The sequence below is a fragment of the Aulonocara stuartgranti genome (assembly GCF_965226115.1).
Source record: "Aulonocara stuartgranti genome assembly, chromosome: 15".
NCBI lineage: Eukaryota > Metazoa > Chordata > Actinopteri > Cichliformes > Cichlidae > Aulonocara > Aulonocara stuartgranti.
In genome coordinates this window covers 24535291-24550828 of record NC_138951.1, presented here as the reverse complement: position 1 = coordinate 24550828, position 15538 = coordinate 24535291, and the positions used below count along the sequence as shown (strand labels likewise).

Genomic DNA, 15538 nt, shown 5'->3' with positions numbered 1-15538 from the left:
AGTAAAGTTCACCTGAGCCACAGGGACACAATAACCACATGATAACTACAGACATGCGAGGATGAAATAAACCAGAACAAAGACGTCAGGGGGGAAAAAAAGCTACACAGGCTTTTGATTTCTGCATCATCTTCTTTTTAACACCAACAAAACATAAAACAGACTTGTTGGCCCTGTCAACTCTAAATAAAGGACTTTTTCTCTACTGATTAAACTGGATTCATGTTTAAAAAAAAAAAGTCCCCAACTGTGGTTATATGTCACATCAGAGGGCAACTGTGGCCGTCTGGGTATGTAGTGACTAAAGACTTATTAACCTCTTAGCACACATGGCCACTCGTACATGCAGAACATGCGAGGCAGATGGGGAAACTGCCAGTAGATCCGAATACAGCACAGTGAGTAAAGCCCAGTGAGGCGTTGTCTGGCAAAGATTTTCTCTAAAACAGATGCACAGACATGTGCTGAATAGCAGACTCCCATCCTCAGCTGTAAACAGGAAATCAGCAATGAATATCAAAGCAAAGGATCATCAGGGATTGAAATCCCCCACATCACAGACACACGTTTGCTTACGTGTACCATGTGACCGCGAGTCTCGTTTTTTCTTTCAGGACACAGTTGTGGCTCTCCAGGCTTTGTCTATGTTCGCGGCTCGCATTGGGTCGCACGACACTGACGTCACAATCAGGGTGGACATCGACCCTTCGACCACTGTCGCCTCCTTCCAAATCAACAACGAGAACTACCTGCTCCATCAGAGCCAACAGGTACACAGATGAGCCAGCGTTATCGGAAAACAGCGGCTGAAGTATTATCCAGCAATATTTGTGGGGATGAGTCAGATATCGGCTGGTTATTGAAGGCTGTCAGCAACTGATCAGAGCAGAGTTCATGGAACAGTGAAACAAATGATTACATCCAGCATGTAATATTATACAGATAATTCAGCTCTGTCATATTCCCTCATATTGAAAGGAAAAACGTGGAACTATATTATATTTCCTAAAAATGCCCTAAAAGATTTACTGCTTGGTGTGAGTCAGTCTTCTAAAAGGAGTTGCCTACTCCTTTTAGTCCAGTTAAGGACTTAATTTAGTTTTTAACAGTTGTTTAGTGCACAGCAATAAAAAAAACTGCAATAATCTGTCAATAAAAACATAGAGATTGTTTTTTATGCTTTAGATTACTCCAGAAGAAAGTTTAATCCTGCAGGTGACAGCAGAAGGTCGTGGACTCGCCTTGTTTCAGGTAACAGGACATGTCACTCGTGTAATAGCACCTCCTGCTGGTCTGTGTTCAGTCTGCTGAATGGTATAATAGTAAGAACAATAGTTGTTCAGATTATGTCAAAAACAAAGCCACTTAAATTGTGGTAGTTAAAAAGTTAAAGAACAGAAGCACATATGTCAGACTGCCCACTGGGTCAATGCTGCAGAAAGCTTTAGTGAAATTTTGCAGAAGCTACTTACAGCAAGTACTTTTAACTAAAGAAACAATAAAGAAGCTGCATTTTTCCTTTAAACCTCTGTGTGATTCTCATTCTTATTCTGTAAATTTGGTTCTTCTCTTCCTTCAGCTTAACGTTTTCTACAACGTCAGGAACAAGGAGATGAGGAGAAGGAGGCGAGAAGCTGGCGAACAGGAAGCGTTTGAGCTGTACGTCGAGCTGGTCGACAGCGAAGTAAACTCTGCACATCTGTACATCTGCACCAGGTGAGCGGGTCGGCATCTGTTTCTTCACATGCCAACAGCTTGATGCAACAGATTCATCAGCACAGCAAAGCAGGATGTGTGAGAAGCGTTTCCAGCGATCATCGTCTGTTTACAAACAATAAAACATAATCAGCCAAAAGCACCAGATGTCAGTTTGACAACAGACCCGAGAAAAACTGAAACATTTGTTAGAAATAACCTTTTTGAAACCAATACATCTCCAAATATATTTATTCACTTTTGGAAAGTGCCTAAAACAATACACAGATAACTTCTAATCACTGTGGTTATTTGGTCTTTGCTCTGACAAGTTTGCTGAAACATTTAAATTAATTTCTGTTCATCAAGAAATTATTTTTTATTGCTCCTTCTTTTTAAATAAATGTATCATTGTCGGTAAATTTCACCCTAATTATGTTTATACTCTTGAGAAAGTTCCATTTAAATGTTTTTTTTTCTTTTCCTTTGTGTGGTGTTGTGGTCCTCTGCAGGCTGGTGTATGGTCTGGGCCTGAGTGCAACGGGAATGGCCATCATGGAGGTGGGGCTGCTGAGTGGCTTCAGTCTGTCGCCGGTTGGCATCGAGACTAACGACGTTGTAAAGAAAGTGGAGACGCAGCTGGGAAAAGTCATCCTGTACCTGGACTCAGTGAGCGGCTCACAAACACTGATGTGTCTGAGTGTAAATACTGAAGCTTAAGTTATAAATTTATTTCCAGGTGACAACGCTGGAGATGTGTGTCCAGATTCCTCTGATTATTGAGTATAAAGTTGCCAAAGTCCAGGAAGCTACGGTCGTCATCTATGATTACTACGAACCAAGTAAGACTTCGCTCATATGCTTATATTAATGGATAATCATTTTACTCTCCCCTGCAAATACTGTGTTTTGCCCAATAAAATCAAAGAACTCTTATTTAAAATGATATATAATTATAACACAAAAGACAAAGTGTTGTTGTAACAACATGGTGGAAACTCTCTCAAACGTATTCATTCGTTGTATACATGTGACATTGTTTCAGACTGAGAATGAATTGAGGTGCAAACTATTTTAACTCTTTCCCTTATAAACCAGCTCTATTCTGATTAGTTGTCCGCCGTTAATGGAAACTGGGAGTGGGGGGCTTCTGTGCAACTAGCCAAAGCAGTGTGGCAGGGATGACTGTATTATCTTAACAACATCATAAATAGCAGAAAGTAGAAAAAATTGCCTGAAACAGAGCATTTAGAGCAGTCTGAAGGCTGAGCTGGATCCTATGGCTCACAGAGATCACTTCTGTGTGTACTCAGCTCATTATATGAAGCTTATATGAAGACCACATTCAAGTTCATGAACAAATAACAATTAAACAGTATACTGTTTGCACAGGGACACAGTTGTTATCATTTTTCCCTGAAAACGAGGGACTGTATAAAACAATTCCTAAACAGTTAATGCAATATTGTAATTAAGCTCATTAAAGTCAAAGTGAAAATCAGCACTTTAACCTCACTGAGGCTGTTTGATCCACTGTGGTAGTAAACGGAAGCAAAATGACACAATAAAATGCACGATTGTGTAGAAATATATGGACCTAAAGCAGAACATGTCCACTTTTATTTTTTTACTTTCAGTTTTGATGTTTTTATAATCTTGTATATGGGGAAAATGCATGCAGTATGATCCAAACCAGGACAGCCTGTCATGTCCATGTAAACACACCGAGGACCTCCACTGACGTTTTATGAGTTTTTTATGCTTTTGTTTAGCAAGAGTTTAGCACTGTGTGTTCACCCAATCACGCGAAAAACCTGTGATTAAACAAAATGTATTGGCCTGAATGATTGCTACAAGCCTTTTTCTCTAGAACAGGGGCGTCAAACATAAGGCCCCAGGGCCATAATGGGCCTGGCAAAGACTCCAATCCGGCTTGGATCAGGAAATCTGGAAAATTTGAAGGAGTGCACACATTTTTGAAGTTTTAATTGTATTTTAAAGCTTTTCCTATTGATGACCCCCCTCACTCCCATTGCCCATCACTCTACACTAGGGGTGTGCAAATCCAGGCCTCAACGGCTGGTGTCCTGCAAGTGTTAGATGTGTCCTTGATCCAACACAGCTGATTTAAATGGCTAAATTACCTCTTCAACATGTCTTGAAGTTCTCCAGAGGCCTGGTAATGAACTAATCATTTGATTTAGGTGTGTTGACCCTGGGTGATATCTAAAACTTGCAGGACACCGGCCCTTGAGGCCTGGAGTTGGACACCTGTGCTCTACACCAAAACAAATAAGTAATAGATGAACAATTAAATGACAGAAAGTTCTACATTTTTAATGTCTAAAAATGTACACTTTTATACAGTGGATTCAGAAAGAAAGAAGAAGAAATTTTCTTTGAATGAACCAAAAATGTGTATTTTATATAATTATAGGACAGTCTGGGCAATGAACCAACTTTCTCTGTAATTTCACACATTTATCATGTAGTTTTGCTGCTCCAGACAACTTGAGATAAAAGAGTTTTGAGTTTGACATTACTGCTTGTGAGGTAATGAAAAAACATTTACATTTTAATTTAATAATACATTTTTACATGCTTTGTGATAAAACAATAAATTGGGTATCAAAATAAGGTTTAAAAATATAAAAAGCAGAAGTATATAAGAATGATTTTCAGTTTAAAATATACTGCAAAACTGAAAATTCACTGATAGCCGCCAAATTTTACAGTTACAGTGGTCCCTCACTATCCGGTTGTTCAGTGATGACGTGACGAATCCTACTTCCGGGCCTAAAGTAGTCTGCGTTTAATATGGCTTTTGTGTTGTTAACATGTTTAATGTTTTTTATTTTATTCTATTTGATCTCAAAAAGCTCCTAAAACAGTCAGTGATCACTGTTGACCTCTCTCGGCTTTTATTACCGCTAATCATTTATTTAAGCTCAGTTTTTAAAACCTTAGTATGTAACTACAGCCCAGCCCATGCAGCAGTACATGAATGACTAACCTCGTATTGTGGATGGATTATCTCAGTTGTTCTCCTGGCTGAAGTTTGGTCCTTTTACAGCATCCTGCCATGCGATTACATTTGTTCCTGACCACCGAGAACACTCACATTAACTTTTATCGAGTGGAAAAAAAGTTAGCTTGTTTATATTATGCTAACATAGCTGTGTCACTAGCGGTCACGTAGCACATCATTATATACCAGCTAGCCCAACTTCAGTAACCCTACAAACGTCACTGCTGTTTAGTTTTCTGTCTTCATTTATGCTGGAAGTGATAACAGAGCTGTACGGTTTAATTTGTTTCCAAAACCCCGCAGTCAGGACATGCTATATTGCAGAGGTGGGACCAAGTCATTGTTTTGCAAGTCTCAAGTCTTTATCCTCAAGTCTCAAGTCAAGTCTCAAGTAATGTCAGGCAAGTCAGAGTCGAGTCTCAAGTCACTGGTGTAAAAGTCCAAGTAAAGTCACAAGTCTGAAATTTTGAATTTCAAGTCCTTTCGAGTCATTAAAAAAAACGAAAAAAAGAATGTTGCAGTTATATGATAAATGTAAATATTAGACCATGTAATTTTTAAATCTGTGTTTTTCTCAACACATGACAAAATAGTGAACTTAGAAAATATACACAAATTGTGAAATTGCACCTCTTTAAAATGCAGCTCAATTAAACCTAGCTCCAAGAATAATTTTCACCGACAGTTCTGAGATAAGCTGCATGTTATTCTTGGATGCGGTTGTAGGACCGGCTTTAAAATCGCATGACAAAAATATCATACACATTAAAAAAAAACTGCATCACCAACGTAGCCTGGAAAACATTTGCTAGTTAGATGAAGTCAGCTATCTCATCGTAGCATATTTATATGCATATTTATAATTATACGGATCTTGGAGTGAGTGCATACACTCGTGAAGTTTAGTAACTTCCGGTCACTGCAACAAGCCCAGGTACAGTTTACCGACGGATGGGTACAGGACCTTGAAATGCACCGTGTAGAAAGTAAAGACCATCGTACGTATCATAAGTTTACCAGTCTCACAAATCGTCGTCATAAATACACATTCATTAACCGTTTATTAATAGGACCTTTGAGCTCAACGATAATTAATTAGTAGTGGAAATAATTTCTGGTTCGCATTACAGAAATGTAGCAGTGACAATAATACTGTATGCTGTAATCGTACTGGGCAATTAGTGATACAAAAAACCTGTTTTATCCTGTGAATAAAAGTATATGTTTTTGTCAATGTACCATAATAACAGAAGCGAAACGCAATATTGTGTCAGGACAATTCACTATTTATGCACAATAAATAAAGGAGCATAGCGCGACAATTTCTGTTCAGCGCCAGACTTGCTTGTAACCTATATCACCAATTATGTTATGAAAATGACGTATTAACTACTACAAAACACTGACCTTTGTGTAAATGCTTGGAGCAGACTAACCTGTGAGCTGGAGTGTTCTGGGACGTTATATTTGATCTTGGCTGCAATCCAGGCCATCTGTCGCCTGTGTGTCACTTCGGAAACATGGCTCGAACAATTTCTCTTCAACGACGTAATCCGATAACAACCGATCTCTTTACCCGTCGGCTTCCCGTGGCTGTCATTCGACCGGCTATTGCAGTTAATAATACAACAGCTTCTTGCCATTTTTGTGTTTCTTTTTATCGCTGTATAACTGATTTCAATTGAAAGCCTGCGTGCGCTAGTACCTCTTGCCACGAGTTCCCAGAATCCTTTGCGGTTCTACCCGTGAATGACGTCACATTTTCAATCTCTATATAATATGCATGTTAAATTTTATATTTGGGGTAAAATATCAAGTCTTTTCAAGTAAATCGGTTCAAGTCCAATTCAAGTCCCAGGTCATTGGTGTAAAAGTCCAAGTCAAGTCACAAGTCTTAGAACATTTTTTCAAGTCAAGTCTAAAGTCATAAAATTAATGACTCGAGTCTGACTCGAGTCCAAGTCATGTGACTCGAGTCCACACTTCTGCTATATTGTATTTAGATAGAAGCTAGCGAGCTAACTCCCTGCTAACTTCTAACTCCAAATGTCATAAATTCCGTTTTCATGGATGCCTGGATGTTAAACTCAATTGTTACACGTGGTAGAGCAGAATGCTGATCATTTTATTAAAGATGAAAGACTTTAGACAGTTTTTCAACTCTCAGTAATGCCATAGTGGTGACATGTGGTGTGCCTCAAGGGTCGGTTCTAGGCCCTGTACTTTTTAATTTGTATATGTTGCCTCTCGGCAGTGTCATCAGGAGGCATGGAGTGAACTTCCACAGTTACGCTGATGACACGCAGCTGTACATCTCCGTGTCTCCTGATGACACCAGACCAATGGATGCCCTTTTTAACTGTATCTTGGATATAAGATCTTGGATGGCAGAAAACTTTTTACAGCTTAACCAGGACAAAACTGAAGTTTTAATTGTCGGTCCTGAGGCTCAGAGAGAGAAACTCTTGTCTAAATTAGAGGCATTTTCACTATGTCCTTCACTACAAGTGAAAAACCTGGGTGTTATTTTTGACTCTGAGCTTGGTTTTATCCCACATGTTAAACATGTAACCAAAATTGGATTTTATCATCTAAAAAATATAGCCAGAGTCCGCCCTATTCTCTCTCGGGCCAACACGGAGATGCTGATGCATGCTTTTATTACCAGTCGCATTGATTACTGTAATGCCCTGCTCTCTGGTCTTCCTAAGAAGAATATTTCAACTTTACAACTCTTGCAAAACTCGGCAGCTCGTGTGCTGACGAAGACCAGAGGGCGGGCCCACATTACACCGGTTTTAGAATCGCTGCACTGGCTCCCCGTGTGTTTCAGGATCGATTTTAAAGTTCTTTTATTGGTTTTTAAATGTCTTAATGGTCTTGGGCCTTCTTATCTCTCAGATCTGCTTTTACCATACGAACCCTCGCGGACCCTGAGGTCCTCTGGTACTGGCCTTTTGATTGTCCCTAAAGTCAGGACACATACTCACGGAGAGGCAGCTTTTCAGTGGTATGGTCCTCGTCTGTGGAACAGCCTGCCGGAGGAGCTCAGGGCCGCAGAGAACGTACATGTTTTTAAGAACAGGCTCAAGACCCACCTTTTTAATTTAGCTTTTACTTAGCGTTTATTTATTTTTTATGCTTATTTATTCTATCCTGTTATTCTATTATTAATTTAGGATTTACCTAATATTTTTTTGATTTTATTCTTATTCATTTTTTAATCTTCTTACTCTATTTATATTTATATTTATATTGTATCCTGTTCTTATTTATTTTATCATTTTACCCTGTATATATCGTATTGCGTCATATCTCCAGTGTTTCCTCGGAGGGCGCTCTCTGCACCGGGGCTGTTATTGACCGTGGCTGCTGGGTCTCTGGGGTCCTCTCAGCCTGGCTGGGGGGCTCCTTGGCCTCCCTCCTGCTGTGTGCCCAGCCCGGAGGCTGCGGTCTGTGACCGGCTCCCGGTGCAGACGGCTCCCTGTTATAATGTTTCCTCACTTGGCTCATGCGAGCCCAGCCCAATTTTTACTCTTTAAGTGTGCGCGTGTGTGTATGTGTGTGTGGGTGGGGGGATATATGTGTATTGAGAGTGTGGGGAGTGAGTTGGAGGGTGGGGTGGGCTGCTTTTAACTATGTAAAGCACTTTGTGCTACAATTTTTCTGTATGAAAAGTGCTTTATAAATAAAGATTGATTGATTGATTGATTGATTGATTGATAGTGATCGTTTGATATATGGACCTGCAGCGGAGTTTAGACCCAGACACGGCTAGTGACGTCAGACTGAACAACCGGATAACGTGGTTCACCTTTGCGGCCATGCTGTTTTGCAGATTTTTGGGGGGCAATTTTGCATGCTTTTATTTATTTGTTTATTTATTTTACAGTGCATTTTGTTCTGCGTCCTGATCGGTTGTAGACCGTTGTCAGTCAATCTTGTGCCGTGGTCCTGTACAGTACAGAATGCGTTCAGCTTGTCAAATTTACATAAATCTTCGATCGCTAGCAGACTCTGAAGTGCTGTACTGTATGTTTGTAAGTTTTCAAATCAACGAACACAACAATGTCGATGAAGTGTTTTGCACCGTCAAAGGAACCTGTGGTAGCACCCAAAAGGCAGGGGAAGATGCTACCATCGCATAAAAAGTTGGACTTCTGGACATGCTAAAGGAAGGTAGATGTTTTTCGGACCATAAGGCACACCGGTTAAGCAAAGCAAAATAGTCAGATAAGTCAAACTTGATTCAACTCATTCTTCTTGCTTCCCTTACTTTCGTACAATTGATCCATTAATGTTCAATTCTCTGGCAGCTGCTCTATTCCCATGTTCTGGACCTGAAAACAGGGTTTGATCTTTGGTTTCATTCCATAATACTGGACTTATTTTTCTATGAAGATTTGAACTTTGAGAGTTTTTAAACAAGAGAGAAACGTGTGAAAATGTTCATGCCTGTCTGAGAAAAGTGTATAAAGTGTGTAGTGAGGGGGTTTGCAGTCTTAAAACATCTATAATAATTGTAAAAAATAAAGTTGGCTTCTTTGCAGGTTTCACCTATCGCAGGTTATATTTAGAACGTAACTCCTGCGATAAACGAGGGACCACTGAAAATAAAAATCATTATTTTTATATATATATAGATATCTATATATCTATATATCTATATATAGATATATAGATATCTATATATCTAAAACTGGTGATTTTGTTTTCATCCTTCCCGTCTCAAACATCCTCCATCTTTAATCATTAAAAAGAAACAGCAGAAACACAAAGGCAGAAACTGAAACCGTTGATCTCTAAACCTTCACGTCCTCCTGCAGGGCGGAGGATGGCGAGGGCATACACGTCGCAGTGGAGGAGCAGCATATCTTCCTGCTCACTCTGCGGGGACAGCTGCAGTCAGTGCAACGTAAACGGCGACTTCATTCCCGACGAAGCCATCTTCAATGCATCAAACAGGAACAGTGTCCACTTCAGTCTGAGTGGTTTTCTGCCCATACTGCTCCTCCTCTTCATCATCTTTGAATTGTAAACATGTCTAAACAAAAAGCTGCACATATAAATCTGTCAGGCTCGGTTCAAGGTTGTGGGGTTCTTATTTTGTTTCTGACTAAAATAGAAAACTGTGTTAGAGATGCAGAAAGTCACAGGACTCTTCTTTGTACTGTCCAAAAATAAACGTGACTGATAAATTTTGATTTCTGTTGCAGGTTTTCTTCCCTTTGTGTCCTCATTTTAAACTCCCCTACACTCACCGACTTCAGCTGTGCTGAAGAAGCGTGCATGTACCTGTGAAAGAAAGCTGGTGCGTGTGACAGGATATGAAAAACACTTGGTTCACAATAATGTTAGCAGCTGGGCGTTTCTTTTGTCTGTAGAAGCAAACATTTAAATATGATTTTGAGGTGAAGTCCCCCATTAAAAGCTTATACAGGAACATGTTTTGGTCCAAACAGAGATCATTCAGGTTCAGAGGCGTGCTCAAAAAGTCAGAGTTTTCACTGTCACCAAGGTCGCGCTCTTTCAATTGAACTCCTATGAACTTACAAACTGCTCTGCAGGAGGCTAACTTCAGAGTTTGGTTTAAATCGGCTCCACATTTCACTGATTCTGTTACTTACAATCTGTAAGTGTGATATAAGTGCTCAGGGGTATTTTACTATCTGCAGCACAAACTGCATGTCCTGGCAATTTATTGAGTATGTATTTAGCTGGTGATGAAGATATTCTATAAATGTTTTCACACCTGGTCCTAATCTACTGCCAAGACTGTACACTGCTGGAACTGCAGTAATCGAGTACAGGTTACATGTATGGTATTTATCATGGAAAATATTCAGTGAGCGAATCAGTGAGGTTATTCCCACACCTCCTTTATGATTTATGTTATAAAGAAGCATCAATCGCTCAAATAAAAGTATAAACTCACGAATTCACAAGATGTGATTTTTCTCCTGCGTTGCTCTCTTGGCTTTGTGGCAACACCAGTGTTTCATTTTGCTTTTATACTTTATGTTATTTACCAGCTCAGATCTGATAATGTGTTTGACTGAAGTTGATGTGCTCAGCTGATTGTTTTGTGCAGAAGAAGAGTCAAAAGATTATTCATGTTTTAAAGAGTGAGCACAGAGCCTGAAGCACAAAGTGTGGGTTCATAGAAAACAAGCAGTGTGAAGGTAAAATATCCTTGACATTGTGCATATTGTGGATTTAATTAAAAGTGACCATAAACCGAAAGTAATGAGCGCTTTTATATCTGAGATCAGAAAAAACTGCAGTATTTGGGCTCTAACACCTGTATTCACCTTGATCTCTAATTTATTAGATGCTGCTGCCTCAACTCCACTCTCCTCTTGCGCTTCCCTCATTCCTCAGCTCATTGCTGGTGGATCAGACTGATACAGGGATGTGTATTTAGGGACATGAAAAGGCTATAGGATAAAGGATAGCAGCCTTTGAGAAATCTGACTGGACCCAGGAAACTAACGAGGGTGAGACCAATAATGAAAAGAGGGAAGAGAAAGGCAAAAATCCCTGAGACACAAAGAACGTGAAAGAAAAGAACAGAGAAGACAAGCAGCCAGGTGAACACTAATGACCAAGAGTAAGAATATTTAGTAAAAAAACACAAAAACTCAAATGCAAGGCAGGAATCCATGGGTGGGGGAGCTGGAGACTATCCCAGCTGTCATAGGTCACAAAAATGTGTTTGACTCCCTCCACCTGCATGAACTTAACTGCAGCAGAAACATGTTCTTATCGTCATCTAAGCAAAAACTTCATCCTCACAGTCTAAGCGTCTCTTTGATCACTTGAGTTTTTTGAGCGGCTTGCCGTTTCCCCACCACTAAAAGATTATAAATGACGGAAAATGAAACATTACATTTAAATTTATTCTGCGGGCATTAAACGTGTCTGCGATGAGACAAACTGAAGCAGGAGGTTGAGCAGCACTCTGAGGCCTTTCATAAATCTACACACTAAAGTAGGTACGATGCCACGGCAGCACCATAAATCTGTGCGACAATCAAAGTGACCGAGGCATAAACATTAACGACAAAGCCTCTATAAAGTTTAAAGCCCCGCCGATGATGAGCGCTCCGACAGCGAGGCAGGCTGGAAATATTTGACCCACGTGTGCACACGAGAAGCAGCTGGGATCGATAATATCTGCCTTTTCATGGCCTCATTACAGCTAACCTCCACTCAGGGTGCACCATAGCGGTCACTTGAGAGTTAGACGTGATCAGGGCATTTCTCAATCTTCAAAATTATAACATAAACTCTGAACACAAAGTAAACATTATTCAAAGTGACAAGTGAAAAAAGCCCCAGAAGGTCAAACTCATCGAGACACTGATCGGACCACACCGTGGGGTTATAATGCTGACGTCAGAGCGCAGAGAGGTTATGTTTACATCAGTCCAAGAAAACAAAGTTCACTATGAAAAAATGAATAAAATAAAATGATTTCTAAAGTGCTGTTTGAGAGTCAAAAATGGGGTCCAGTAATATTACGTGGACACTGCGTGGCCAAACTAGTGTATATTTCTCGCTTGGAGGAGACGTCTGATTGGGTGTCTATTGGACGTACAAACAAGGCCAACATCTGTGTGTTTACGGCTTTGCTTTTGCAGTCTATTTTCAGTTCAGTTCAGTTCAGTTCATTTTTATTTCAAACATTTCAAACATGTGCCTTCACAATCATTACAAAATATCATTCCATTATTTGTTTGAAAAGGAGTAGGCTGAAGTATTTACTTATTTTCACGTGGGAAGATACAGAGTCTGTTCCAACACCATGTTTACTAAGAGTGAACACCATGTTTACTAAGTGGGAGTGGAAAATGCTTAGAAAAGCTTTTATTATAAACACATATGAAATGGAAAAGATTTTTTTAATCTTCCAGGTGAGGATGACAGAAGTGCAACTGATGAAAGGCTTTGGTTGTCAGTGAGTCTGCATCTCTCTCTTAACTAACCGTGTAAGGAGTGTGAAAGGGTCTCTGAATGTCCTTCCAAAGTTTAGCAGCAGTCCAGCGATCTTTGAGATATTATAAAGTAAAGGGGAAGCCCAACGGAACGACTTGGTAATCCCTGCAAACAGCTGGCCTGAAAACAGGATGGCACATTCCTTGTATGTTCAAGCAGTATTCCCTGTCAGAATCTGTGCTGTCATGATAAAACAAAAATTTCCTAGTTGGAAAAGCAAGGTGTGAAAGTCACACTTTCTCTGTGGAAAGTAGAAAGTTTGAACCACAAACACAGATGAAAACTGTTCTGCTGGAACGGCCTGCATATTAATCAGCCATGACACGGTGTATCAGATCCTGTCGGGATATAAACACGACCACAGAGGGAACATGTTTCCTCCAAACACCGACCCCACCAGTGCATCATCTGCCTGCACAGCAAGAACACTACGTTCAATCAACACGTGCGCTGCAGAGCTCATTCTTAGTGTGGGAGCTTCACGATTGCACAGCACCAGCGCTACCATATTTTAGGACAAAGAAGAGACGAGTCAGTCCATCATTCTGACATTGGAGACATCTGGGTTCAATCAGTGGCGGAGGTTGGAGCAGAAAAGTTGTTTCTATTGGACAAAAATCTTACATTGCACTCGCATCCTCAGGGGAGCTTCAGTTCCTGAACAGAAATGTGGCGAGATTTCATTTGAGCTTGTTGAGTTTTGCATGATAAAAAGCAACAGATCTTTTGAGTTGACTCTCAAAATGCTTCAAATTACCCTGAAATTTGAAGTAAGTTCTCTTTAGCTCATACCAAAACCCATTAAATCAATCAAGGAGGACACTCAAACCCCCTCACTTGTTTATAACCTTTACCATCAGCGCAGTGGGGGGAAAAAACGTAGAATTTTTATTAAAATCCATCTCTGCTATAATCAGATGTTTTCACTTTCTGCCTAACTGAAGCTCTCCTCTGGACTCAGTGCACACTTCACTTGTTTTCTTCAGTGGCTTCTTATGTATCTCTACGCTGTGCCTGATTAGCTTCCTGACAGCGTTCATATACAAAAGAATGAGTGATTGTGCTGTGATTGTGTCTTTATTCTTTCAGTGCTTCATTACCAACAAATTCTCCTCAAAGCATCAACCTGTCATGGGCCATTGACCCAGTGGTTTGAGTTTTGTGGGTTTATAATTTATTTTTGGGTTCTAGTTTTATATTGTTTCTTTTTTTCAGTATGGTATTATTTCAGAGCACTTTGGAGTATTGCTTTTGTGTCCAGTTGGTCCCGGTCTCATCTCTGTATTTAGTCAGTCTTGTCTCTGTGTGTTTCCATTTCTGTTCTGGTCTTATGTTATTTTCTCTTTTATTTTAATCGTGTCTCATCTCGTGCGTGATGCTGAGGTTTGCTTTCCTCGGTTCATTACTTGGATTGTGTTCAGCTGTGTTTCTCAGGTGCTCTGCTTTGCCCTTACCTTGATATGTACTTTAGTCCTCAGTTTGCTTCTTTTCTCTGTCATGTAGTTCTTCGTTCTGCTGTGCTGTATGGTTTCCTGCTTTGTGTTCCCGTTTCTTTCGATGAGTGTACCCCTTGGTTTGTGTTTTCTCTGAATCACTGTGGACTCTTTAATTTTAGTTCAGCTAAAATAAAGACTCACTTTTCTGAGTCCAAGTTCAGAGTCATGCATATTGGGCCCAAGACCTCCCTATCACAGCCCTTCACATATAAGACTGTTCCCACACATACCCTCAGTCTTAATGTAAAAGTGATAAAAGCCATCTTTGAACCACCAGGGCAGTTACTGAGCAGTTATTTTGAGCAGGCTTTGGGTCAATAGAGAGTGAGAGCCGTAAATGTCATTTCAGTAGTCACATGGGACACAAAAACTACACAGAGACTAAACTTAAAAAATGCTTTAAACGTTTGTCCCTAAGTAATTAAGTCTCTTTTCCCCTTTTCTTCGAGCAGTCTTTAGGAACAGTTCCTGTGGTACATTCAAAGCTCTTTAACTGTCTTTTCTTTTGCCCTCTGTCAGGATGATCCTGCACTGCAGCAGATTCCAGGCACAAAATCAGAGGTCTCTGTCCAGAAGCGTGCACCATGAGGAACCATTAAGATCCACTATGCAGAACCCTCAAACGCCCACACCTCTGGTAGAGGACCCGAGTTTGAGGAGCACACACACCACCATCTGAGTGGTTGAAAGGGATTTTTTATTTTTTTTTATTTTTGAGCAGTGACTCAAGACTGTATTTCTGTATTTACACAAAACGTTCTATTAGCCTTGCAGCACTGGTGGAGCGGTTCATGTACAAAATGAGAAGCTCTGGCAGGACACAGACACATTCATGCTTTATAATGAAATCATATATGAAGAAGTGTAATGCATGGATAGTTTTGTACATATATAACTGTCAGTCAAAAATATGCACACAGAAAAAATGCTTCCATTGTTCCCATCTCCACCAGTAGGTGGCAGGATTGCCTTAGCTAAAAAACAACTCAACGCCCGCCCCCACCCCTCTCAAAATTTGCAACTTTCCATGACACAAAGGTATCAACGGGAAACTTTTTATAGAGGCTTTCACATGAGCTGCGTACACCGAGGCCGTTTGAGCACAGAGCCTCTCTGGCTGTCACCGTTAATGGGAGGCAGATGGACCTGGCTCGAAACGTTTCAGACTAATGAGGGAAATATGGAATCAGTGGAGGTTTCACACAAGCAGGCAGACGTGATGCTCATTGTATATTTTGCTTTGTAGCTGTCAAATTGTGTGTGTGTGGGGGGGGGGGGATCCAGTTATTCTGCTCAGATTAATGTAGCCCGACATTCTGAG

General features: G+C 40.3%; 2 protein-coding genes across 6 annotated transcripts in view; one reads left to right on the top strand and one right to left on the bottom strand.

Annotated features, from left to right (window-relative positions):
• The window catches only part of cd109 (CD109 molecule), a 54241-nt gene extending 44314 nt beyond the window's left edge, over nucleotides 1-9927 (top strand). For all 5 annotated transcript variants that reach the window (XM_082505927.1, XM_082505925.1, XM_082505926.1 and 2 more), the window contains 6 exons: nucleotides 615-770; nucleotides 1186-1251; nucleotides 1580-1716; nucleotides 2208-2364; nucleotides 2435-2537; nucleotides 9550-9927. In XM_082505927.1, coding sequence (XP_082362053.1) covers nucleotides 615-770; nucleotides 1186-1251; nucleotides 1580-1716; nucleotides 2208-2364; nucleotides 2435-2537; nucleotides 9550-9761 — 831 coding nt within the window. In that variant the 3' untranslated portion in view covers nucleotides 9762-9927. The remainder of the gene's footprint in view (nucleotides 1-614; nucleotides 771-1185; nucleotides 1252-1579; nucleotides 1717-2207; nucleotides 2365-2434; nucleotides 2538-9549) is intronic.
• Nucleotides 1-15538, bottom strand: part of LOC309689835 (uncharacterized protein) — a gene marked incomplete at its 5' end in the record, with an annotated part of 76791 nt that overhangs the window by 49899 nt on the left and 11354 nt on the right. The window lies entirely within an intron of this gene.